The 26,852-nt window shown below is 46.8% G+C and overlaps 1 protein-coding gene across 2 annotated transcripts in view; it reads right to left on the bottom strand.

Moving 5' to 3' along the window:
• usp12a (ubiquitin specific peptidase 12a) overlaps positions 1 to 26,852 on the bottom strand; it is an 80,833-nt gene that overhangs the window by 7,554 nt on the left and 46,427 nt on the right. For both annotated transcript variants that reach the window (XM_068033577.1, XM_068033576.1), the window contains exons 7-8: positions 26,153 to 26,350; positions 6,506 to 6,584 (exon numbers count right to left, since the gene is read on the bottom strand). In XM_068033577.1, the coding sequence (XP_067889678.1) occupies positions 6,506 to 6,584; positions 26,153 to 26,350 (277 nt within the window). The remainder of the gene's footprint in view (positions 1 to 6,505; positions 6,585 to 26,152; positions 26,351 to 26,852) is intronic.

Genomic DNA, 26,852 nt, shown 5'->3' with positions numbered 1-26,852 from the left:
TCTCCTGGCTGCTCCCATCTCTTTCTCACGGAACACCAAAACCCACTGAAGACACATGAACCCCAAGAGAGAAAAGTCTCCTACAGTGAACAAGGTTTAAGAATAATACTGGGCCCCAACAAAAAGCAAGATCTGCCTACAATCAAGGACACTACAGTGAGCTCAAAAAACCTCCTCAGATACTGCCTCAAACTTTTCCACTTTATTTCTTGTTTTCTTTCTCTCTCTATCTGCATGTGTGTATCGCGTATGCACGCTAGCGTGGGCGCATCGTGTATCCGTAGGAGTCAACTAAATTAGAGTTTAATAAAAATTTCACTTTTCTTCTTTAAACCTGGGAAAACCTGTTGTGCTGGTTTCTTTGCCTTATAATTGGAAAGCGGTGAACAAGGATTCACCAAGGGGGAGCTAAAAACCACGGTATATTTAAAATTAAACCCTGTTATGGTAAGACCGTAAGTGAAGGCTGAAAGGGAACCAGAGACCTCTTTGCCACCTGGTTGTAACACCTTTCTTAAATATGGAGACCAAAACTGCACAGTATTCCATATATGCTCTCACTAAAGCCCTGTACAATTATAGTAAGACTTCTTTATTCTTGCAATAAAGGCCAACAAGCCACTTACCTTCCTAATTGCTTGCTGTACCTGCATGCTAACTTTGTGTTTCTAGTACAAGCACACCCAGGTCTCTCTGAACAACATTTATATTTCCATGCCTTTTAAAAAATATTCTGCTCTTCTATTCTTACAACCAACATGAATAACCTCACACTTCCTCACTTTATACTCCATCTGCCACCTTGTTGCCCATTCATTTAACCGGTCTATATCTGCAGACTCTCTGTGTCCTCCTCACAGCTTGCATTTCCACCTACCTTTGTATCATCAGCAAATTTTGATACTCCATCTCTTCCTCTATGTCATTAATATAGATTGTAAATAGCTGAGGCCCCAGCACTGATCCTTGTGACACTCCACTAGTCATAGCCTGCCAACCTGTAAATGTCTCATTTATGCCCACTTTTTGCTTCCTGTCCGTTAGCCAACCCTCTATCCCTGCTAATATATCACCCCCCAACTCCATAAGCCTTAATCTTGGTATTAACCTTTTGTGTGGTACCTTATCAAATGCATTTTGGAAATCCAGATATACTACATCTACTAGTTCCCCTTTATCTCCCCTACAAGTTACATCTTCAAAAATCTCTAATAAATTTGTCAAACACTATTTTCCTCTCGTGAAACCATGCTGACTTTGCCTGATCATTCAATGATTTTCTAAGTGCATTAAGACTTCCTTAATAAGAGATTCCAGCACTTTCCTGATGACTGATTTCAGGCAACTGGCCTGTAGTTCCCCGTTTTCTCTCTCCCTCCTTTCTTAAGAGCGGCATTACATTTGCTAACTTCCAATCTACTGGGAGCATTCCAGAATCCAAGGAATTTTGGAAAATCATAGCCAGCGCATCCACTATCTCTGCAGCTCTTTTAGAATCCTAGGATGTAGGTCATCTAGTCCTGGGGATTTGTCAGTTTTTAGTCCCTTAAGTTTCTACAATACTTTTTCACTACTGATATTAATTACCTTAATTTCCTCACTCTTTTTAGCTCCAGGTTACTCTTTATTTCTGGTACACAACTTGTATCTTCTATTGTGAAGACAGACACAAAATATTTGTTCAATGTCTCACTTTCCTCATTCCCCATGATAATATCCCCTGTCTCTGCTTCTAAGGGATCAACATTTATTTTAGCTACTCTCTTCCTTTTTATATACTTATAAAAGCTCTTAAAATCTATTTTAATATTCCTATCTAGTTTACTCTCATTCTATTTTAGGAACATGGAAACATAGCAACAGGAGGAGGCCATTCAGCCCATTGAGCCATTCAATACGATTATGGCTGATCATCCACTTCAATGCCTTTTTTCCCCTTATCAACTTTTTGGTGGTCCTTTGCTTGTTTCTAAAACACTCCCAATCCTCAGACTTGCTACTATTCTATGCAGCATTATAAGCCTCTTCTTTTAATCTAATACTATCCTTAACTTCCTGAGTAAGCCATGGGTGGATCTTCCTTGCTGAGTTTTTATTTTTCAATGGAATGTATTTTTGTTGAACATTTTGAATTGTTTCTTTAAATGTTTCGCACTGTTTATTTACTGCCATACCTTTTAGTCTACTTACCCAATTAACCTCAGCCAGCACCTCCTCATGCCTATATAATTGACCTTAAGATTCTTGATTGTGATTGGAGTATGTTACTTTCAAATTGAACATGGAATTCAATCATGTTATGATCACTATTTCCCAGCAGATCTTTTACTATGAGATTACTAATTAACCCTGCCTCATTACACAATACTAGATCTAAAATAGCTTTATCTCTAATTGGCTCCACAACACTGTCATGAAACATTCCACAAACTCAGCTTCCAGACCACCCTTGCCAAATTGATAAAGATCAAAATCCCCCACAATTATTACATTGCCTTTGTTACAAGCTCCAATAATTTCTTGTTTAATCCTCTATCCAACAGTGTATGTAGGTTCACTATAACCTACTCCCACCAACATTTTCAGACTCCTGCTCTGCCTAATCTCCATTCATACTGATTCTACTTCATGATCTTCTGAGCCAAGGCCCTTTCTTACTAATGCCCACGTGTCATCCTTTACTATCAGGGCTACCCATCCTCCTTTGCCATTCTGTCTATCTTTTCCAAATATTGCATAACCTGGAATATTTATTTCCCAACCTGGGTCACCTTGTAACCATGTCTCTGTAATGGCGATTAGATCTAGCCCATTTATTTCTATTTGTTCCACTAGTTCATCTACCTTATTGCGGATGCTTTGTGCATTAAAATAAAGAACCTTTAATTTCATTTCTTTACTGCTATTCCCTGCATGGACCTTATTTGCTGATGCACTATTACTGTTAAACTCTCTGCCCCTTCCTTCCTCACTCTGCTTGTCTTTACCCATATCACTACACTGTTCTATTGCCTCGACTTTTATCTTTGGATTCCTAAATCTCCCTTCACCTGAACCCTCCCTGTTAGTTTAAAGTCCTATCCACAGCCCTAGTTACACGATTCGCCAGGACACTGGTCCCAGCCCAGTTTAAGTGGAGCCCATCCCAATGAAACAGTTCTCTCTTTCTTGAGTACTGGTGCCACTGCCCCATGAATCGAAATCCCTTCTTCCCACACCACTCTTTGAGGCATGCGTTTAATTCTCTAATTTGCTTGACCCTATGAGAATTGGCGTGTGGCTCAGTTAAACATCAAAGGTAATCATCTCTGGATTGTTAACATTGACAAATTGGGAAGTGATTCAGAACATATTTTAATAGGCATCCTACAATCTTTTCTCCATTTTCTCTCACTTTAGAATATAAACAAAATTTTATGATTCTAACACAAACAAGGGATCACTTCTCAATGCATTAAGAATTCCTGCCAGAGATGGGAAATTCTGACAAGTTTTGTTCACTGTTCCAAATTTAACCTTCAGGTGAGGATAGAACTATGCTTTGAATGGCTGCCAACCACAGAAAAACTGTACTACTTCGGTTGAACTACTTCTATCTCAGAACAGTTAAAAACAAAAAGAAAAGGTTTTGTAAAGCTAAAGGGACACATAGAATCATGCAGCACAAAAGAAAACATTTTGGCCCATTGTGCCTATCCTGGCTCTCTGAAAGAGCTACCAATTAGTCCCACTCTTTCTCTTAGCTCTGCATATTTTGCCTTAAGTATATATCCAACCTCCTTTCAAAAGTTAATACTGAATCTGCTTCCACCACCCTTAATATTTTAAAGTCTTTGTTAAAACAATGACATCCTGTACGGTAGGGCGTGAAGTTTAGAAATTTTTCAATTGTCATGTAATTATGTTTTGTTTCCAGAAAGACTACGCCTAATATGCTCAAACACAAGAAAATATAATCACAGAATCATAGAAAGTTTAAAGCACAGAAAGAGGCCAATTGGCACATTGTGTCTGTGCTGGCCGAGAAACGATCCACCTATTCTAATCCTACCTTCCAGCATTTGGTCCATAGCTCTGCAGATTACGGCACTTGAGATGAATATCCAGACTCCTTTTGAATGAGTTGAGGATTTCTGCCTTTCAAGCAGCAAGTTCCAGATCCCCACCACCCTCTGGGTGAAAAAAGCTTTTCCTCATCTCCCCTCTAATTTTTCTACCAATCACTTTAAATCTCGTCACTGACCTCACTGCTAAGGTGTACAGACCCTTCACCTCCACTCTATCCAAGCCCCTCAAAATTTTGTACATTTCAAGCAGATCTCCCCTCAGCCTTCTCTGCTCCAAGCAGAACAACCCCAGCCTGTCCAATCTTTCCTCATAGCTGCATTTTTCCAGTCCTGGCAACATCCTCGTAAATCTGCTCTGTACCCTTTCCATTGCAATTACATACTTTATGTAATGAGGTGACCAGAACTGCACACAGTACTGAAGTTGTGGCCTAACCAAATGAGTTATACAGTTCCAGCACAAACTCCCTGCTCTTATATTATATACCTCGGCTAATAAAGGAAAGGATTCCATATGCCTTCTTAACCACCTTATCAACCTGTCCTGCTACCTTCAGGGATCTGTGGACATTCACTCCAAGGTCCCTCACTTCCTCTACACTTCTAGGTATTTTTCCATTAATCATGTATTCCTTTGCCTTGTTTGACCTCCCCAAATGCATCACCTCACATTTCTCCAGATTGAATTCCATTTGACACTTTTCTGCCCATCTGACCAGACCATCAATATCTTCCTGCAGCCTACAGTTATCCTCCTTGCTATCTACCACACGGCCAATCTTTGCGTCGTCTGCAAACTTCTTGATCATGCCCCCTACATTTATGTCTAAATCATTAATATATACCACAAAAAGCAGGAGACTCAGTACTGAGCCCTGCGGAACGCCACTGGAAACAGCTCTCCAGTCGCTAAACACCCATCAACAATTACCCTTTATATCCTGCCACTGAGACAATTTTGTATCCACCTTGCTGCATTTCCCTGGATCCCATGGGATTTTATGTTTTTAACCAGTTTGACATTTGGGATCTTGTCAAAAGCCTTGCTAAAATCCATGTAGACCACATCAACTACACTACCCTCATCTATCTTCCTTGTTACTTCTTCAAAAAATTTGATCAAGTTGGTCAAACAAGATCTTCCCTTAACAAATCCATGCTGACTATCCTTGATTAACCTGTGCCTTTCTAAGTGACAGTTTATTCTGTGTCTCAGAATAGATTCCAATAATTTGCCCACTACTGAGGTTGGACTAACTGGATTCTAATTATTCGGTCTATCCCTCGCTCCCTTTTTAAACAGAGGTACAACGTTAGCAGTTCTACAATCCTCTGGCACCACACCTGTATCCAGTGAGGACTGGAAAATGATGGTCAGACTTTCAGCTATTTCCTCTCTTGCTTCTTTTAACAGCCTAGGTTACATTTCATCTGGCCCTGGTGATTTATCAACTTTCAAGGATGCTAATCTCATTACTACTTCCTTTCTTCCTATGTTTATCACATCCAATACCTCACACTCCTCCTCCTCCTTAACTACAATATTTGCATTGTCCCCCTCTCTCCTTAGTTATCCTCTTACTCTTAATGTATTGATAAAGCATCTTTGGGTTCACCTTGATTTTGCTTACCAGTATTCTTTCATGCCCTCTCTTTGCTTTCCTAATTTCCTTTTTGATTTCACTCCTCCACTTTCTAATAGTCAGTATAGCTCCACTCTAAGTGTTTCACAAGTACTCCACCTATATTATTCAAATTAAACTTGTGATATTCTAGAAATTCAAAATTCTCACCTCCAAAAGACTGTGGTGCTGGGACAATAAGCACTTTAAGACAAAGATCACTAGTTTTTGATTGGTATGGGTATCAAGGGATATGAAGCTAAGGTGGGTAAATGGAGTGTAGATTAGCCATGATCTCATTGAATGGCAGGGTAGACTTGAAAGTATGAGTAGCTACTCCTGTTCCTGTGTTGAATATTGAGATCCCGTTTCCCAAGAGTAATTTGAGGAATCTTCAACTTTAAAAATAAACCATATTGATATAAAACAGGGATAGAAACTGTGAACCAGTCAGAGTTCAGAAAAGCTTCACGAGCTATTAAGAATTCTATTCTTTAACCTACCACTTTGTAACTCAGTCTGTATTTTTCCCCCTTTCATGAGGGTACATAACCTCTGTTTTCCGATTATTTTCTTTCCCCTTTTTTCAGGTTTCTGTGGATCACACAGCAATAGCTGGGAAAGAATTTACCTGATCTGCTATTAAGGTCCCAGACATATTGGTCAACAACTTCATCAAGGTGGGTTAACACAGTCAAAGATATAGCAATACAAAATTTTACAAACTTCCATATTCCTTTTAATCCAAGTTTCAAGTAAATGGTAAAATTTGATATTAAATAATTTAAATTCAGTAAAAACGTGAAATAGACATACCTCTACTATATCATCATCAAACAACAACCAAAAGTCATGGCTCTTTACTATTGCAATGTAGTGCCCTCGGTTAGGACCACTAAACAAAAGAAACAATTAGCATCATTAGCACAAAAGCTCCATTCAATGTTTTTGTAGCACATAAAATTTCTTTATCAACAAGGATTGAAAAGAAAAGTTGCAGCAAAATTCTAGCTGTTGAAGATGAGACTGCCTATCCATCATTTTCTGCTCACAGCTCATATTACATTTTGCAAGGAAATCTGGCAGGGAGCCAGTGTATAATGATTAATCCACATTTCACATTAATCAGCTTTGCATGAAAAAAAGGCTGCTGCTGACTGTATAATATGCAGACATTAACAAAATATTAGATTACAGGTAGCAATAAAGGAAGGCTCCAACAGGTTTTGATCCAGGTCTCAGCTAATAAAGAACTAATTTTCAGTATCGCTGCTAAGCTTATTTTGTAAACTAGTATCAATATGCTATTAAGGACAAGATACTTAAAGCCGTTTCAAAATGTTTTGTGATATTAACTCATCATCTAAAATTGCTCAAACCTCTACTGTCTTCAGTCACTCGTGTGTTACATAGCTAAAATGTTCCCTTTAGACTCAACCCAAGTTTAGAAGGCTGTTATCTATTACTCAACTGTTGAGTACTTTTCAAACTCCTAATGAATATTGTACAAACATTTCTTCCATCATTACACTTTACAGACGTATAAGTGGGGTGCAGTGGGGCAGGTAGTGCAGAAAAGCATCTACAGTGGTGCCACAGGAATATTTCACACAAATATCATACACTCAACATTATGTTCTACTCAAATCGTAACAATACAGCTTTGGGATCTTGGCTACACTGTTTTAGTTACCGTAACTGCTTTCAAAAAATACTTGTAAATACTCTATATAAATATGCTTTTTCAATACAAATACTTTCCAAAACATTATTTTTTTTAAAATCGAATTTGTTTCACTACACTGCTCCATACCCTAGTAGTTAATTTCAATTTATAAGAAAGTTCCTCAAACATTTTTCCCATTTACATAAAGAAAATGGCAAACAAGTGATACTGGTTTCATTAAGTTTTTTCTGAATAAGATTTGCAGACCTCCAAAATAATGTAACAGATTGAGAAGGTTCTTGATCACCTATAGAAGGGGGGGGGGGGAGGAGAGAGAGAGGGGGGGAAAGAGAGAGGAGGGGGGGAAAGAGAGAGAGAGAGGGGGGGAAAGAGAGAGAGAGGGGGGGAAAGGAGAGAGAGGGGGGGAAAGGAGAGAGAGAGGGGGGAAAGGAGAGAGAGAGGGGGGAAAGGAGAGAAAGGGGGGAAAGGAGAGAAAGGGGGGAGAAGAGTGGGGGGGGGGAAGAGTGGGGGGGGGGAAGAGTGGGGGGGGGGGAAGAGTGGGGGGGGGGGAAGAGTGGGGGGGGGGGAAGAGTGGGGGGGGGGGGAAGAGTGGGGGGGGGGGAAGAGTGGGGGGGGGGGAAGAGTGGGGGGGGGAAGAGTGGGGGGGGGAAGAGTGGGGGGGGAGGGAAGAGTGGGGGGGGAGGGAAGAGTGGGGGGGGGAGGGAAGAGTGGGGGGGAGGGAAGAGTGGGGGGGAGGGAAGAGTGGGGGGGAGGGAAGAGTGGGGGGGAGGGAAGAGTGGGGGGGGAGGGAAGAGTGGGGGGGGAGGGAAGAGTGGGGGGGGAGGGAAGAGTGGGGGGGGAGGGAAGAGTGGGGGGGGAGGGAAGAGTGGGGGGGGGGGAAGAGTGGGGGGGGGGAAGAGTGGGGGGGAAGAGTGGGGGGGAAGAGTGGGGGGGGAAGAGTGGGGGGGGAAGAGTGGGGGGGGAAAGAGTGGGGGGGGGGGAAGAGTGGGGGGGGGAAGAGTGGGGGGGGGAAAAGTGGGGGGGGGAAAAGTGGGGGGGGAAGAGTGGGGGGGGAAGAGTGGGGGGGGGGAAGAGTGGGGGGGGGAAGAGTGGGGGGGGGAAGAGTGGGGGGGGGAAGAGTGGGGGGGGAAGAGTGGGGGGGGGGAAGAGTGGGGGGGGGGAAGAGTGGGGGGGGGGAAGAGTGTGGGGGGGGGAAGAGTGGGGGGGGGGAAGAGTGGGGGGGGGGAAGAGTGGGGGGGGGGGAAGAGTGGGGGGGGGGAAGAGTGGGGGGGGGGAAGAGTGGGGGGGGGGAAGAGTGGGGGGGGGGAAGAGTGGGGGGGGGGAAGAGTGGGGGGGGGGAAGAGTGGGGGGGGGGAAGAGTGGGGGGGGGGAAGAGTGGGGGGGGGAAGAGTGGGGGGGGGAAGAGTGGGGGGGGGGAAGAGTGGGGGGGGGGAAGAGTGGGGGGGGGGAAGAGTGGGGGGGGGGAAGAGTGGGGGGGGGAAGAGTGGGGGGGGGGAAGAGTGGGGGGGGGAAGAGTGGGGGGGGAAGAGTGGGGGGGGGAAGAGTGGGGGGGGGAAGAGTGGGGGGGGGGGGAAGAGTGGGGGGGGGGAAGAGTGGGGGGGGGGGAAGAGTGGGGGGGGGGGAAGAGTGGGGGGGGGAAGAGTGGGGGGGGGGAAGAGTGGGGGGGGGAAGAGTGGGGGGGGGGAAGAGTGGGGGGGGGAAGAGTGGGGGGGGGGAAGAGTGGGGGGGGGGAAGAGTGGGGGGGGGAAGAGTGGGGGGGGGAAGAGTGGGGGGGGGAAGAGTGGGGGGGGGAAGAGTGGGGGGGGGAAGAGTGGGGGGGGAAGAGTGGGGGGGGAAGAGTGGGGGGGGAAGAGTGGGGGGGGAAGAGTGGGGGGGGAAGAGTGGGGGGGGAAGAGTGGGGGGGGAAGAGTGGGGGGGGAAGAGTGGGGGGGGAAAGAGAGGGGGGGGAAGAGAGGGGGGGGAAGAGAGGGGGGGGAAGAGAGGGGGGGGAAGAGAGGGGGGGGAAGAGAGGGGGGGGAAGAGAGGGGGGGGAAGAGAGGGGGGGGAAAGAGAGGGGGGGGAAAGAGGGGGGGGGGAAAGAGAGGGGGGGGGAAAGAGAGGGGGGGGGAAAGAGAGGGGGGGAAAGAGAGGGGGGGGAAAGAGAGGGGGGGGAAAGAGAGGGGGGGGGGAAAGAGAGGGGGGGGAAAGAGAGGGGGGGGAAAGAGAGGGGGGGGAAAGAGAGGGGGGGGAAAGAGAGGGGGGGGAAAGAGAGGGGGGGGGAAAGAGAGGGGGGGGAAAGAGAGGGGGGGGAAAGAGAGGGGGGGGAAAGAGAGGGGGGGGGAAAGAGAGGGGGGGGGAAAGAGAGGGGGGGGGAAAGAGAGGGGGGGGAAAGAGAGGGGGGGGAAGAGAGGGGGGGGAAGAGAGGGGGGGGGAAGAGAGGGGGGGGAAAGAGAGGGGGGGGGAAGAGAGGGGGGGGAAAGAGAGGGGGGGGAAAGAGAGGGGGGGGGAAAGAGAGGGGGGGGAAAGAGAGGGGGGGGGAAAGAGAGGGGGGGGGAAAGAGAGGGGGGGGGAAAGAGGGGGGGGGGGAAAGAGAGGGGGGGGGAAAGAGAGGGGGGGGAAAGAGAGGGGGGGGAAAGAGAGGGGGGGGAAAGAGAGGGGGGGGGAAAGAGAGGGGGGGGGAAAGAGAGGGGGGGGAAAGAGAGGGGGGGGAAAGAGAGGGGGGGGGGAAAGAGAGGGGGGGGAAAGAGAGGGGGGGGAAAGAGAGGGGGGGGAAAAGAGGGGGGGGAAGAGAGGGGGGGGAAGAGAGGGGGGGGGAAGAGAGGGGGGGAAAGAGAGGGGGGGGGAAGAGAGGGGGGGGAAAGAGAGGGGGGGGAAAGAGAGGGGGGGGAAAGAGAGGGGGGGAAAGAGAGGGGGGGGAAGAGAGGGGGGGGAAAGAGAGGGGGGGAAAGAGAGGGGGGGGAAAGAGAGGGGGGGAAAGAGAGGGGGGGGAAAGAGAGGGGGGGGAAAGAGAGGGGGGGGGAAAGAGAGGGGGAGGAGGAGAGGGAGTGAGAGAAGGACAGGGCAAGTGAGAACGCGCACAAGGTTTTCAGAGAAAGAGGGGTCGAGTAAGAGACAGTGTTACGACCGAGGCGGGAGGCGTGCACTGTTTATTCTAGTACCATTACAGGTCACAACATATATTTAAATTTTCCCATTTACCAATATGATCAATCGTATATTCTATTTGTTCCATAATAAAACACACTAACCAGGTTTCTTTCATGAACAGAATTATCAGATTATTATAAAACAGTCTTAACCAGTAATGAAGTCAAGCATAAACACACAGATTGAAATTTTAAAGTTCCCTTTTTACCTTAGCCTCTCACCCTCACACAAATATGTACACCAGTTAACCAGAAAAATAGAACGTATATTTGTTCAGAGCTCTGTTACAGACCAAATAAAAACGGGCTGAATACTAGCTCATTCTTGAAGAAAACAGATGAGATATGTTGTGTTCCAAAGCTGGGATAAAGTCTAGCCTCCGAGTACATGTAGACAGGCTACTGGGATCTTTTAGAACAGTTCTTTTCAGGCAGTGTTGAGAATTAATTTAGTAGGCTTTTCTTCAAAGACAGGAGACGAGATGAGTTGCCACAGTGGACTTCTCAGGATCGTTGCGATATGCTGGAAAGCTAAGCTGGATTGTGGTCTTCTCTCCATCCTTGGGAATTCGCTTCTCCTTCTGCAGACTTGACTCTTTTAAACATTCAGCAAGAATCTGATCTCTTCCTCCATGACACTTCTTCAGCAGCAGGAGCTAACTTTATCTCATCCCAGAAGGTAAACACAGACACTACAACAAAAAGCTTGCGAGTTCACTGCTCTCGCAGGTGCATGCTGCTGCTCCTGGGCTTGTCCTATCAATGGGCGCCAGACTGACTTCTCTACCCACATCTTCCCCAGTTGCCAGGGTTTCTGTTCTATTTTTAACTTGAGTCATGTGACAATCAGTAACCATTGTTGCCAAAGCAGTTCTTTGTGTCCTCTTGATGACCCTCTTGGGAAAAAAAACTGGTCCAACATTTCATCAGTTTGACTATGAATTCCTCAAAAAATATTAACAAAAACAATCACTTCATAACAAAAGACAAAAGGAAAGTGAGAGACTGACAGCTTCTTTCCTTATTCTAATTTGGTCCCAGAATTTCTGTAATTTCATTTATGCCAAAATTTTCACTAATCTTGCCGATGGCAGCTTCCCACAAATTTCCTGCAAAGCACCTTTGCCTATGCCATAATGCAAAAACCTTTAGTAAAACAAGCACAAATGCTGCATCACCAAAAGGAGCAACAGTGTGTGGGCTGCAGTCTTCTGCCATCGCACCTCACTCGCAGAGTCACTTGTTTCTGCTATTCCTCTTCCATTATCATAGAGGATGCGCAGAAATTTTGGGGGTGCAAATCTATGCCAGCACCTTACTGGAGTAAATGCAGAAAACTCATGAACTGGTCTTTTGCATGGGATCAGAGCTGTAAGTGATTGGTAGAGGATTTCAATGGATACATCTCAAAAGCAATGCAAACGATGAAAGAAAATCATACATATTGATGATTCTGTGTAGAACAAGTATAAATTAGTTATGTTCAAAGTTTCTCAAAACATGTAGTCACACTGAAAAGTTCTAGGAAATTCATGGTGTTAATTTCTTTTTACTTAAACAAACTGCATTTTGAGAACTAATCCTCTGAGGGAAACAAATCAGAGGAAAGAGGAAAAACTGGCTGAGCTTGAAGGGGCCTCTGGCCTTTCACCACCCACTCTTGTAGACAGCGGCAGTGAGAGGAGTGGATGGAGGGTTAAGTGTAAGATGAGTGATAACAGACCGAAGGAGGGGGAAACGTAGAGGCTGAGCAGTTTATTTCAAAGGGAGTTAGGAGTCATGATGGGACAAGATGGTAGAATGTGAAAAAATTGGGGGAAAGTTAAAGAAGGTAGAGAGTGGCCGGAGCAGGTGATTGGGGAAGGGGATGGGAGAGGAGTAGCTGAAGGTCACAATTTTCCTGCAATCCCTACCTCAAAACCACCTGTGGTGGCTTCCTTCCCACCCAGATCACACCACTTTATTCTTCACCTCCTACCGGAAAGGAAAAAGCAAAAGAGCTGGGAGGTGAAAAGCAGGAGAGAGGAGGAAGAGAGACAGAAGCAAAATAGAAACAGAGAAACAAAGGCATCATAGAGAGCAACCATATTCTCCAACTTACCTCATACAATGCCACAGGAGATTTAACTAATATTTATAGTGGACCAGAATTTGCCAAAAAAAAAAAATGGTGTACAAACAACAAATGTCGTTACTAATGTGCAGATCAGCCAGCAATTTTTGGCAAGGAAGCGATACCCTATGAACTGCAAATCACAAGTTGCTGGAAAATTTGCACCGCTCTGGTTAACTTTGTGAGAATGGCATCTCAACCTTAACCTCCCCATTCATTTTGTGAAGTTGCTGGATTTGTATATGAACTGACCATTAAACTCGCAGAAATGTAAGTCTAGTATTTAACAGCATAAATACTCCTTCAACTTCTCTGGCCCAGAAAATAAACAATTAAAACTATGAGTCTCAGTCCTTCAGGTAGTAAATTGGTGGAAATTTAAAAACGTCAATTTATAAGTATGCTTTCTTACTTTTTTACTGTCTTAATCCAATCTTTCTTTCCCTTTATTTCTCTTTCTGTACCTGATTTGGCATTGAATTCACCCACTCAAATTCACCCTCCTTCCTCTGTTTATTGCTCAATCCTTAAATCTTATTGGTTAAGGAGATACGCTGTTGGTTCCATTGTTCACCAAGATTTCAGATGCCCTTGCTACGCTGTTACCAGCTCGTACTTCCAGCAACTTACAGGGCAAAAGATTTTTGATCTGAACTATGCAAGAATAAAGGTTAACTAACTGGGCACACCACAAGATGCCCTGCTCCAGCAAATTCGGGCTCATATGTTAAAAATCTCAAGTTTTCCCATGCGCTTCTTGTCTATGCCACTTGACTACTAGTTCTGAGCAGGTTGCAATTCATCCAGCTATTGTGGTAGTTTTACTGACAGGTCGATGGCCTCTGTGGCCCATATTCTTTATTTCTATGTTTGGCATAAATTTAACAAAACTTGGGAACAAATACATTCTTCTCATCTGACAAAAAGATTAAATATCCTGCTCAGACATTACAAAATAAAACTTCTGTACATACATACACGAATAAAAGCAATGACAATTAGAATATGAAGCTAAACCCAGTCTGCAGCCTTTGGTATGGTTGATCATACCATCTTCTTCCAACATCTCTCTACACTCATCTAGCTGGTGAGACTGTACACCGGATTCCATTCTTATCTATCTAGCCAGAGTATCACTTGCAATGGCTTCTCTTCCCACTCCCGCTTTGTTACCTCTGGTGTCCCCCAAAGATCTATTCTTGGCCCCCTCCTATTTCTCATCTACATGGTGCCCCTTGGCGACATCATCCAAAAGCACAGCATTTGCTATCACATGTACCCTTACAACATCCAGCTCTACCTCACCATCTTTCTTTCATCCTCTGCAGTTGCTAAATCAGTACTGGATGAACAGAAATTTCCTCCAGTTAAATATTGGGATGAAGTCATTGGGCCAGATTTTTAAAGCCCGCTGGGGCAGAGGCAGGAGCAGGTGCACGCATGATTTGAAGATCATATTTTGAGAGGTCAACACTGGGTCCCACCGCCTCTGGAATGCAAAGCCTTTATTAGACGCTGGGACAGCAGAAAACCTGCACACCTCCAATTAAGTGCTTGGTGAATTCAGCAGCAGCTTTGGATTTTCAGTGGAAGTGCAGGGGTAAAACGCCAGGTCTGGAACACAGCAGGGATTAGAAGACATGAACGATGCAGGGGTGCTGGGAAGGCTATGAGAAGGGCTGATTAACATATTGCAAAGGCACTAAAAAAAGCTCAGCTGCTCCAAAAGTGCCACAGAGTAGCCATTGCTGGAGCTGAAAGACTTGATTTTCTCAGTCAAGTGGGAGGAATCTGGAGGGGGATGCGAGGCTGCTGGCATCACTTGGACAGCTGGTGTTGGCAGGGGAAGGCCTGGTGAACGAACGAGCACCAGCTGAGGGAGTTTGAATGGGAACAGGCTACTCCGACATTAGACAGAGCAGCCAGGATGAGCTTCAGAAAATGCAAACGCGCCTGGACAGCAGGAGGCCAGAAGAGCACAGCAGGGGCTGCAAGGGAAGAAGGCGCTATACAAGACATCAGGTCTACCACCCAAGAGTCAGCTACTTGCAAATCTCAGAGCGCCAGTGCCATAGGAGGCTACGCCTGTCCAGGCAGATGGTCGCGGATCTGTATGCTCTGATCCACAATGACCTAAGGCCTCACGGCCCCCATCGCAGTCGCTTACCTGAAGCCATCAAGGTCACCATCACTGAATTTTCACGCAACCAGATCGTTCCAGGGATCAGTTGCGGACGTCGGTGATATCTCACAGTCAGCAGCTCATCATGCCGTTAGGCAGGTCATGGATGCCATATTCAGGAGGGCAGGAGAATACACCTACTTTGATACAGATGGGCCTGCGCAGGCACAGAAGGCTTTGCTGCCATTGACGGATTCCCTAAGGTCCGGGTGGTCACCAATTGCATCCACGAAGCAATCAAGGCACCAACAGACCAGCCAGTCAGATTCCTGAACAGAAGGGGCTACCACTCATTGAATGTATGGCTGGTCTGTGACCACAGGAAGCGAATGTTGCAGGTCTGCGCCAGGTTCCCGGGCAGCTGTCATGATGCCTTTATCTTGAGAGAATCCCAGGTGCCATGGGTGGCTGCTGGGGAAGAAGGGTTATCCCCTAAGGAGGTGGTTCCTGACCCCGGTCAGAAACCCAGACACGGATGGAGAGAGGCGCTATACCCAGAGCCACCTTGTAACACGCACCTGCATTGAACAGACCACTGGCCTCTTGAAGACACGCTTCCATTGCCTTGACTGGTCAGGTGGTGCCCTCCGGTACAAGCCAGCCAGAGCGTCCCATATCATGGTCGTCTGCTGTGCCCTGCATAACATGACACTGGAGATGGATGAAGTGGAGTAGGTGGAATGCCACTCTACCTCGAAGGAGGTCTGGGATCATTCAAGACGTGGCCAGCACCCAGGCAGTGGAGAATGCCTGTCAATGCCATCCCAGACCTCAGGGTGAACTGCAGGCTGGCATGGCAGCAAGGGCCACGCTGATTCAGCGGTGCTTCACCTGATCACCCCCATGTCCTTGTGGCTGATGATCCCTAAACTCACCTTCCGGCATAGAGCGCTATTTTACTGCTATGACCAATAACTGAGATCCCACTGCCAGAAATGAGCATGCAGAATGAGGGTTCCTCTGCCAACATCGTCCATCACAAGGCATGGACACAACATTCCCAGGGCCCCATCTCCCCACCACCCACCCACAATGCTACGTTCTCCTGCTGCAATGAGACATCAGGGTGATTGCATAAAGAAGTTATAATATGAAGCAAACGAAACAGACAGATGTAGATAATAGCTCATAGATGACCCATTAAGCAAATTCAACGCCACGGTGCCTTCCTCTCCCTAACACTTCTACGGGGCGCTTCCCTGCGGTGAAGGATGAGATGTAGGCAGCCTGCTTCCTACTCCCTGCCTCTGGCTGAGATGCTCCGAGCTTCCGTCCTCGTCTTGGAGGTGCCCATAGGGGCTCCTCCACAGGCTGACATGCCTGTGTTATTATAGGAGCTGCCACTGTCTCAGGGTCCTGGCACACATGGTTCCTGAGTCGGAGGTGGCGAGGGGTAACGCCAGTGCCCCCAAGGAGTAGCCCCTTCGTCTGTTGTTATGACCGTCTCAGCCTTTTCCTGGTGCCCTTGGATACTGGGACACGGCTGCTATCCACTCTGAGCACCTTTGTGCCATCGGTGACACTGAGCAGTCAATACTACAGAGAATTTCACTCTTTCCGTGCATATCAGCATGCTGCTCCAGCACCCACTCAGAGAGGTGCTGCATATGGCTGTCTAAGAGGTTGCCCAATCTCTCAATGGAGGAGCTCATGCAACTGAATCCCTGAATCATGACAGAGCATATGCGCTGCCTGGACTCCTCCATTGGCTGCCCATGCCTCCTCATGGCCTCAGGGAACTCTGACAAACAGGAACCTATCTGCCTCTGGTTCTCGAGGTAGACCTTCCTTGTCTGTGACACCCAAGGCCCAGAATCTTCTCCCAGAGGAGCATCGCTGTGTCTGTCCTCCATCAGGGACTACCCACAGCTGACTCTGCCTCACCCTCCTCCTGCTCGCGTGATGCGAGGTTCACCAAGTGCTCCCCTTTCTACTCTAATCTGTGGCCCAACCAAGGTAAGAGTGACTGTGCTGGTGGAAGGTGCAGAGTAATGATGTGACAGTGCTGGTTCCGTGGACTCTCAACTGCCCCCCGCCCTGCCAAGGATGTCAGCACCGATACGGTGGGTCCACTTTGCTCCCGCTCCACAACTGGCCCTGTGAGAAATATGAGAAACTGGTAGAGATCTGGCCCTGCTCAACAAGTGCCCCAGCTCAACCATCCCCCCAGATGGCAGCAGTCCAAGATCTATTGCTCGTATTGGACAGGAGTCTCCTCCATGCCCTTTCACCTCAAGAAAGAGCTATCCAATGATCCGTGGCTCCTCAAGGAACTCTGACAAACAGGCTCACAGCCTCCCATCATGCCACCCCCCACCGAATGCCAAGGGCACCCTAGCGACCTCCAATGCCACCTCCTCCACTGCTGTCAGCGTGTGGAGCTGGACCACTGCACCACCCATTATAGCCATCTCCTGCAGGATGAGGAGAATGATTCATGAGTAGGTTTCCCTTTCTTATCTCTTCCAGCATGACATACATGTGGGCTGTTGTTCCCCTCACTGATGTCCCCATCTGAATGTCGGCCCTATGTGAGGGTGGCTGTGTCTCAGTGTTGCAACCGTTCACTTACCCTGACAGCAAGCAGGAGAACCATGGACATTCTGTGAGGTCAGCTCGCTCACATTCTGGTGCTTAAAGAGTTGGTGCCCAATGAACTAGGTGTCACTGGCCACTCAGTTTACCAAACAGCAAGAAGTCATTGAACCTTTTTCTACACTAGACCCAGGATCTTCTCGTGGGTCTCTGGCTGCTGACCTCCATGGCCACCTCCATCCAAGCCCTCTTGGTCTCGCTGGGTGGATCTCTCCTTCCTGAGGCCGGGAAGAACAGCTCTCTCCTCTCCAGCACTGCATCAATGATTGCCACCAGGGAGGCATCAGAGAAAAATGGTGCTGCCCAGGAATGCATGCTCATGCTATCATCCTCCGATCTCCCTGGTGCTGCATAACTGAAGGCAACGGCAGGCCCAGTCATGGCTGCCATTTGCGTTTTAAAATTGCCCTCAGTGACCGGCTTCCGCCTCCAGGATGCTTCTGGCTCTTCTGGGCACCGGACTCACACCCAAGCCAATTAAAAACTTTGAATTTCAAAATAGCATCGCGTCATGGACGCTGACGTGGGGTGGGGACCCAGAAATGTTCCGGGCGTTGGGTTCCTGACCCTGTAATAAAAATTCCGCCCACTGTCTTTGGTCCCGCTCCAAACTCTGCTCCGTAATTACCAAGTCCATCCCTTGCCCTGGCAACTGTCTGAAACTAAACCAGACTGTCTGCAACCAATGTGTCATATTTGACACCAAAGTGAGTTTCCAACCACAAAGCCATGCCTGTTTCAACCACCATAACTGTGCCCATTCGCCCCGCCTCAGTTCATCTGCTACTTAAATCCTCAGTCATACCTTTGTTTCCTCAAGACTTGACTATCCCAACATGCTCCTGGCTGGCCTCCCACATTCTACCCTCCATAAACCTGAGAACATGAAAAACTCTGTTGCCTGTGTCCTTTCTCGCACCAAGTCCCGTTCGCCTGTCATCCCTGTGGTCGCTGGCTCCTGGTCAAGCAAAGCCTCGATTTTAAAATTCTTATCCACGGCCTTGCCCCTCCCCATCTCTGTAATCTCCTCCAGGCCCACAACGTTCTGAGATATCTGTGCTCATCTAACTCTTGTGCATCCCCAATTTTAATTGCTCCACCATTGGTGGTGGTGCCTTCAGTTGCGTCAGCCCTGAGCTCTGGAATACTTTTCTAAATCTCTCTGACTTTCTACCTCTCTTTCTTCCTTTAAGACACTCCTTAAAACCTACCTCGCTAACCAAGCTCTTGGCCATGTGCCCTAATATCGCCCTATGTGGCTCAGTGATTAAGTTTGCTTTTGATGTTCCTGTGAAGCGCCTTGGGACGCTTTATTACGTTAAAGGCACTATATTAATATAAGTTGTTGGTGCACTATTCATTATGCATCAGTCACATAACTTTTGAATCTTGGGTCAGAAGGAAATTCATTATGAAGGCTCCTTGATCCCTCGCACCTCTGCATTTCCTCAGCTTCACCACTCCACCTCCCCATCCTTTCCTACTGTCCCCTCCCCCATGCCCTCTCTCCAACTGTCCCATTCATTCCCGAGCTCCCACCCTCTTACTCCTTTTCCCTTCCTACTTTCTCCCCATTTCATTCCTATCCCCTCCCCCTCCAACCTACTCCTCTGCTCTTCACCCTCTCTGCTTGCCTTTTCTTTCTCCTCATCCCTTTAGTTTTTCCTCGCCACCTTACATAATTTCCAGCTCTGCTCTAGCCACTCCTCTTTACTCCTATCCTTCCATCTCCAATCCAGCTCCACTCTGGCATCAATTGCCATATGGCTGTCATTGGTTGCTGCAATGCTGGAACTTCCTCCAAACTTCAAACCAACTCAGGCAGCTTTCAATTCCAAGCCGACATCTTAAGATTTTAATTCTTGTTTGGCCTCTTACCATGCTTTACCTTCCTCTTCTCCCCTCTTTCCTGACTTTTAACCCTGCTCTACTTTTTACATCCCCTGGCCTCTAATCCTTTCTCTGGCTACTGCACAGTATCCAAATATAATCCTGCTTTACTATGCACCTTAACATCTAACCCTCCTCCATCTTGCTCTCCCTTAACCCTCTAGCTTCCTTTCCACAGTACTCTCTCAGCCCTAGTCTAATTATCCATTGCCCTCCAACATGAAAATTACACTTGCTCTTGACCTTCCATGTGAAACCTGACGGGAGATTGACGGTTAGTGTATCTCCTGCCCATTCAGAATTATTGATCAAAAATCATTTCAAAATTATTTTACTGAATAATGATATACACATAATGCAGTGCAATAAGCAAACCACATTAACACTTTTTCTTACTATTCATACTGAACAAGCAACACATCAGTATTCTCACATTATCCTAAATACATGATTGATTTTCATCTCTACTGCCCGGGGGAATACAGAAATAAAAACTGAGCGAGAGGAATACACACCTGTTAATGGAGGCTGGTTAAGTTTTCTTCAATTCATTTAAATGGAAGAAACATTGAGTGTTTTCAGCCATCAGTGTGTATTCCCCCCCGTCTAATTACTACCTCAGAGGTAGTAATCTCAGGATTACGACCAGTGCCACGTGATAGTCAGAGTAAAAATGAAAGAATAGTCAGGATGAATGCGTGGCTTGAGAGATGGTGCAGGAAGGAGGGGTTCAGATTTTTGGGACATTGGGACCGGTTCTGGGGGAGGTGGGACTATTACAAATTGGACGGTCTACACCTGGGCCGGACTGGAACCAATGTCCTTGGAGGTGCTTTTGCTAACGCTGTTGGGGAGGGTTTAAACTAATGTGGCAGGGGGATGGGAACCAATTGAGGTCAGTTGACAGTGAGGAGGTAGTAACAAAAGCCTGTAAGAAACTAGATAATGAAGTCAGTGTGACTAAGGGGAAGAGCAGGCAGGGAGCAGATGATGAATATAAAGGGACTGGTGGTCTGAGGTGCATTTGCTTTAATGCAAGAAGTGCAGTTGGTAAGGCAGATGAACTTAGGGCTTGGATTAGTACCTGGGAGTATGATGTTATTGCTATTACTGAGACTTGGTTGAGGGAAGGGCATGATTGGCAATTAAATATCCCAGGATATCGATGCTTCAGGCGGGATAGAGAGGGAGGTAAAAGGGGTGGAGGAGTTGCATTACTGGTCAAAGAGGATATCACAGCTGTGCTGAAGGAGGGCACTATGGAGGACTCGAGCAGTGAGGCAATATGGACAGAACTCAGAAATAGGAAGGGTGCGGTAACAATGTTGGAGCTGTACTACAGGCCTCCCAACAGCGAGCGTGAGATAGAGGTACAAATATGTAAACAGATTATGGAAAGATGTAGGAGCAACAGGGTGGTGGTGATAGGAGATTTTAATTTTCCCAACATTGACTGGGATTCGCTTAATGTTAGAGGTCTAGATGGAGCAGAATTTGTAAGGAGCATCCAGGAGGGTTTTCTAGAGCAGTATGTAAATAGTCCAACTCGGGAAGGGGCGATACTGGACCTGGTGTTGGGGAATGAGCCCGGCCAGGTTGTTGAAGTTTCAGTAGGGGACTACTTTGGGAATAGTGATCACAATTCCGTAAGCTTTAAAATACTCATGGACAAAGACGAGAGTGGTCCTAAAGGAAGAGTGCTAAATTGGGGGAAGGCCAACTATACCAAAATTCGGCAGGAGCTGGGAAATGTAGATTGGGAGCAGCTGTTTGAAGGTAAATCCACATGTGATATGTGGGAGGCTTTTAAAGAGAGGTTGATTAGCGTGCAGGAGAGACATGTTCCTGTGAAAATGAGGGATAGAAATGGCAAGATTAGGGAACCATGGATGACAGGTGAAATTGTGAGACTAGCTAAGAGGAAAAAGGAAGCATACATAAGGTCTAGGCGGCTGATGAAAGACGAAGCTTTGAAAGAATATCGGGAATGTAGGACCAATCTGAAACGAGGAATTAAGAGGGCTAAAAGGGGTCATGAAATATCTTTAGCAAACAGGGTTAAGGAAAATCCCAAAGCCTTTTATTCATATATAAGGAGAAAGAGGGTATCTAGAGAAAGGATTGGCCCACTGAAGGACAAAGGAGGAATGTTATGCTTGGACTCAGAGAAAATGGGTGAGATTCTAAACGAGTACTTTGCATCGGTATTCACCGAGGAGAGGGACATGACGGATGTTGAGGTTAGGAACAGATGTTTGATTACTCTAGGTCAAGTCGGCATAAGGAGGGAGGAAGTGTTGGGTATTCTAAAGGGCATTAAGGTGGACAAGTCCCCAGGTCCGGATGGGATCTATCCCAGGTTACTGAGGGAAGCGAGAGAGGAAATAGCTGGGGCCTTAACAGATATCTTTGCAGCATCCTTAAACACGGGTGAGGTCCCGGAGGACTGGAGAATTGCTAATGTTGTCCCCTTGTTTAAGAAGGGTAGCAGGGATAATCCAGGTAATTATAGACCGGTGAGCCTGACGTCAGTGGTAGGGAAGCTGCTGGAGAAGATACTGAGGGACAGGATCTATTCCCATTTGGAAGAAAATGGGCTCACCAGTGATAGGCAACATGGTTTTGTGCAGGGAAGGTCATGTCTTACCAACTTAATAGAACTCTTTGAGGAAGTGACAAAGTTGATTGATGACGGAAGGGCTGTCGATGTCATATACATGGACTTCAGTAAGGCGTTTGATAAGGTTCCCCATGGCAGGCTGATGGAGAAAGTGAAGGCGCTTGGGGTCCAAGGTGTACTAGCTAGATGGATAAAGAACTGGCTGGGCAACAGGAGACAGAGAGTAGCAGTAGAAGGGAGTTTCTCCAAATGGAGACGTGTGACCAGTGGTGTTCCACAGGGATCCGTGCTGGGACCACTGTTGTTTGTGATATACATTAATGATTTGGAGGAAAGTATAGGTGGACTGATTAGCAAATTTGCAGACGACACTAAGATTGGTGGAGTAGCAGATAGTGAAGGGGACTGTCAGAGAATACAGCAGAATATAGATAGATTGGAGAGTTGGGCAGAGAAATGGCAGATGGAGTTCAATCAGGGCAAATGCGAGGTGATGCATTTTGGAAGATCCAATTCAAGAGTGAACTATACAGTAAATGGAAAAGTCCTGGGGAAAATTGATGTCCAGAGAGATTTGGGTGTTCAGGTCCACTGTTCCCTGAAGGTGGCAACGCAGGTAAATAGAGTGGTCAAGAAGGCATACGGCATGCTTTCCTTCATCGGACGGGGCATTGAGTACAAGAGTTGGCAGGTCATGTTACAGTTGTATAGGACTTTGGTTTGGCCACATTTGGAATACTGCGTACAGTTCTGGTCGCCACATTATCAAAAGGATGTGGATGCTTTGGAAAGGGTGCAGAGGAGGTTCACCAGGATGTTGCCTGGTATGGAGGGCGCTAGCTATGAAGAGAGGTTGAGTAGATTAGGATTATTTTCATTAGAAAGACGGAGGTTGAGGGGGGACCTGATTGAGGTGTACAAAATCATGAGAGGTATAGACAGGGTGGATAGCAAGAAGCTTTTTCCCAGAGTGGGGGTTTCAATTACTAGAGGACACGAGTTCAAAGTGAAAGGGGAAAAGTTTAGGGGGGATATGCGTGGAAAGTTCTTTACGCAGAGGGTGGTGGGCACCTGGAACGCATTGCCAGCGGAGGTGGTAGATGCGGGCACGATGGAGTCTTTTAAGATGTATCTAGACAGATACATGAATGGGCAGGAAGAAAAGAGATACAGAAGCTTAGAAAATAGGCGACATGTTTAGAGAGAGGATCTGGATCGGCGCAGGCTTGGAGGGCCGAAGGGCCTGTTCCTGTGCTGTAATTATCTTTGTTCTTTGTTCTAATTCTCCACTGGTAGAAAGAACGAGGAGAGGCAATATAAAATAAAGGATACAATTCTAAAAGGGGTGCAGGAGCAGAGGGACCTGGAGTTTAGAGATACAGCACTGAAACAGGCCCTTCGGCCCACCGAGTCTGTGCCAATCATCAACCACCCATCCATACTAATCCTACACTAATTCCATATTCCTACCACATCCCCACCTGTCCCTATATTTCCCTACCAACTACCTATACTAGGGGCAATTTTTAACGGCCAATTTACCCATCAACCTGCAAGTCTTTGGCACGTGGGAGGAAACCGGAGCACCTGGAGGAAACCCACGCAGAGACAGGGAGAACTTGCAAACTCCACACAGGCAGTACCCAGAATTGAACCCGGGTCGCTGGAGCTGTGAGGCTGCGGTGCTAACCACTGCGCCGCCCTATGTGCACATATTGTTGAAGGTGGCAGGGCAGCTTGAAAAAGCAGTTAATAAGGCATACGAAATCCTGGGTTTTATAAAGAGTCATGGGGCAGGATTTTGGTCTGCCCTTGGAGACAGGTACAGAGGCAATGTGGGGGGGTGGGGCACTGCAAAGAAAATGGCAGGGGGTGCCATTCCCGATGTTGCCCAGGCCCGTGTCATTTTGTCCAGGGTGGGCAAGGCTGAGAATGACCTTCCCACCCCAGGCCAACTGAGGCCGTTAAATGGCCAATTAAGGGCCTCTTCCCACTTCCACTTCAATTTCATTGAAGGCAGAGGGGTCTGCCACCGCTGGGAGACACCGCCAGCGGGTGGGGGGGGGGTCCTCCTTTGGGGGCAATCCGGGGCCCCTGGCAGCAATGGCTGCACCCCTCCCCCCCATCGCCAAGGCCTGCCTGAAAGGCCCTGGTCCCAACCCTACTTCCCACTCCTGGGGTCTCCTCCAGTCCTCAGTACTGCAGTGCCTCCCGGTGGCACGGCCGGTACTGCAGAGTTGCCTGCCCTCCTACTGGCCGGCAGCTCTGGAGGCGGAAGGTCATCCCTTAAAGGGACTGCGTCCCGGACGGCGGCCAGTTAATTGGCTGCCTGTGGAATAGCAACGGTGGGGTTCGATGGAGGGCTGGGGCAGAGTCTCCGCCTGCCTTCCGGCCTGCTGCCGGAACCTCCGTTGCCAGAATAAAATCTGGCCCATACAGTATAAAAGCAAGGGAGTTAAGGTGAACCTGAAAAAACACTGGTTTGGCCTCAACTGGAGTTGTTGCATCAAATTCTTAGCATGACACTTTAGGAAGGATGTGAACACATTACAAAAGCATTTGTTGTTGGCATCCTTCCATCTAAGAAAGATGATGGGTACGCAGCAAACAATCTTCTCTTGGGGCACCTTTGTTGATGGCTGTAAAGACCAATCCTTGAGAGGCAGGTTTTGCCACAAATGCTGCATGTGAAACTGCCAAGTGACAGAGTTGTTGTTTTCGGCATTAGCGCCTGTTGCCAAACTGCTGTAGCAGCTGGTCATCGTGGTCATGCACGCTAGTCCACAGGATGTGTCGCCATTTCCCTCTTTTACCAGCTAGTGACTCCCAAATGCGATAGTCGACATTTCGGGCCTTCATGTCACGCTTGCAAGTATCCTTGCAGCGGAGCTTTGGGCTCCCCATTGGTCATCTGGACCCGGCTACCTAACCATTCAGAAGGTCCTTGGGTATGCAACTGTCTTCCATCCTGCGAATGTGTTCAATCCACTGTTTGATTAGTGCCAACACATTTGGGAGCTCTACCACATTTGTGATTTTGTCCTGCCAGGATATACCCATAATGTGCCGCAGACAGCAAAGATGGAAATTATTGAGCTTCGTTTCCTGGGAGCTGTAAGTTGTCCATGTGTCACAGCCATACAGCAAGGTGCTGAGAACACAGGCCTTATAAACCATCAGCTTGCTAAGGGTCAGTCTGCTGTTATCCCATGAGAGGCATTAGAGAGGGTACAGAAAAGATTTAAGAGAATGGTTCGAGATATAAGGACCTTCAGTCACATGTATAGATGAGAGAGGTAGGGCCTGTTCTTCTTGGAGAAGAGAAGGTTGAGAGGAGATTTGATAGAGGTGTTAAAAATCATGAAGGGCTAGACAGAGTAAATAGGGAAAAACATCCCATTGGCAGAAGGGTCGTGAATCAGAGGACACCGATTGAAGGTAATGGCAAAAGAACAAAAGGTGACATGAGGAAAAACTTCTTTTACACAGCAAGCGGCTAGCATCTGGAATGCACTGCCTGAGAATGGGGCTAAAGCAGATTCAAATTTTGTTTTCGAAAGGGAATTGGATAATTACTGACGGGTAATTTGCAGGATTATGGGGATAAGACAGGGGAATAGGACTAACTGAGTTGCTCTTGCAGAGAGCCAGCACCAACGTGACAGGCCAAAGGCCACCTTCTGTGTTGTAACCATTCTATGATTCAACCCAGTCGTTACTTTATGCCCAGGTGGGACAGACAAAAATCTAGCCCCTATGAGCCCTTGGACTTTGGCAGTGACAAATGCTGAGATATAGATCTATGATAGTCAGATGCCCAAGAGTACGTCACAGTAAATGTTAACTATTGAGAGGCTGCAGGAAGCTTTGCCTGAACATACTCTCACCCTACATGCATGGATGTGCATTTTCTAGCAGAGGTCAGTGGATTGTGACAAGAAGCAAAATTCCAGGTTGCTTTTTCCCCTTCCTAGCTCAGAGAGGCTGAATGCAATTATACTGCTCCATTATTAACATTGCATCCATCAGCTGGGCAGACAGCGATTCAGGAATTTTACTTATGTATTTTTTTTGGGAGGGTGGAAATTAGCGAGAACTTTTCAGACTCTTTCCTCAGAAAATGAATTGGGTTGGACAGAGTCCAAGATACTGCTGAATATATGTGTCCAAAAAGGAATGCTTTTGATGGATTTTTCTTGTTCAATGCTTTTTTTTGTATTCTTAAATGCAAATGGAATGTTTAGTGCTTACCTTCCACAGTGCACTACCACAGCAACCAGGTCATACATTCTGTCTGGATTGGTGGCATCGCCTGATGTGTTGAACAGTCGGAGTTCTAAAGGAAAGACTACTCTGTAGGATAACTTTGTGTATCGATGCAATTGATCCATATATTTGAATCTCTTCAGGTGAAGAGCTAAAATCATAGGCAGCTTTTTTACTTTCATCCTGTAAAATGACAGCAAAAGGGCATGTGACAAATGTTATAATACAAATAGCATATAGTTCCATTTTGATATTATAATCTCAAAAGTCCGATGGTTTAGAGCTATCAGATTAGAGTCAAGCTTTTTATTTGCACGTTTTATTTATGGAGCTAAATTTTTCACCTACTGATTATGAAATTAATTTATAAAAACTTTTCCAAGGTCCCTTCTCTCTTCCTCTTCAAACTTTAATTCATCCAAGTAGCATCTGTTAGTATGATATGGCTGTTCAACTGTTTGTGCTACTAGCCTATACCTGTGGTTTAATAACTCCTCTTGGACAGATAAAACTTATTTTCTCGTATAATTCTTTCTATACCTACCAGATAAACACTGTCCTGACGGTTAATTGGTTCCAATAAAGGGAAGCTACTTCCTAATCAAAAGCTATTATTTCTATTATTTAGTACATTGGACTTTTAATTAAGTAAATGATTCCTCACCTATTATGTAACTAGCAGGAA

The sequence above is a fragment of the Heterodontus francisci genome, chromosome 6 (genome assembly GCF_036365525.1).
Source record: "Heterodontus francisci isolate sHetFra1 chromosome 6, sHetFra1.hap1, whole genome shotgun sequence".
NCBI lineage: Eukaryota > Metazoa > Chordata > Chondrichthyes > Heterodontiformes > Heterodontidae > Heterodontus > Heterodontus francisci.
This window is presented reverse-complemented; position numbering and strand designations above follow the sequence as displayed.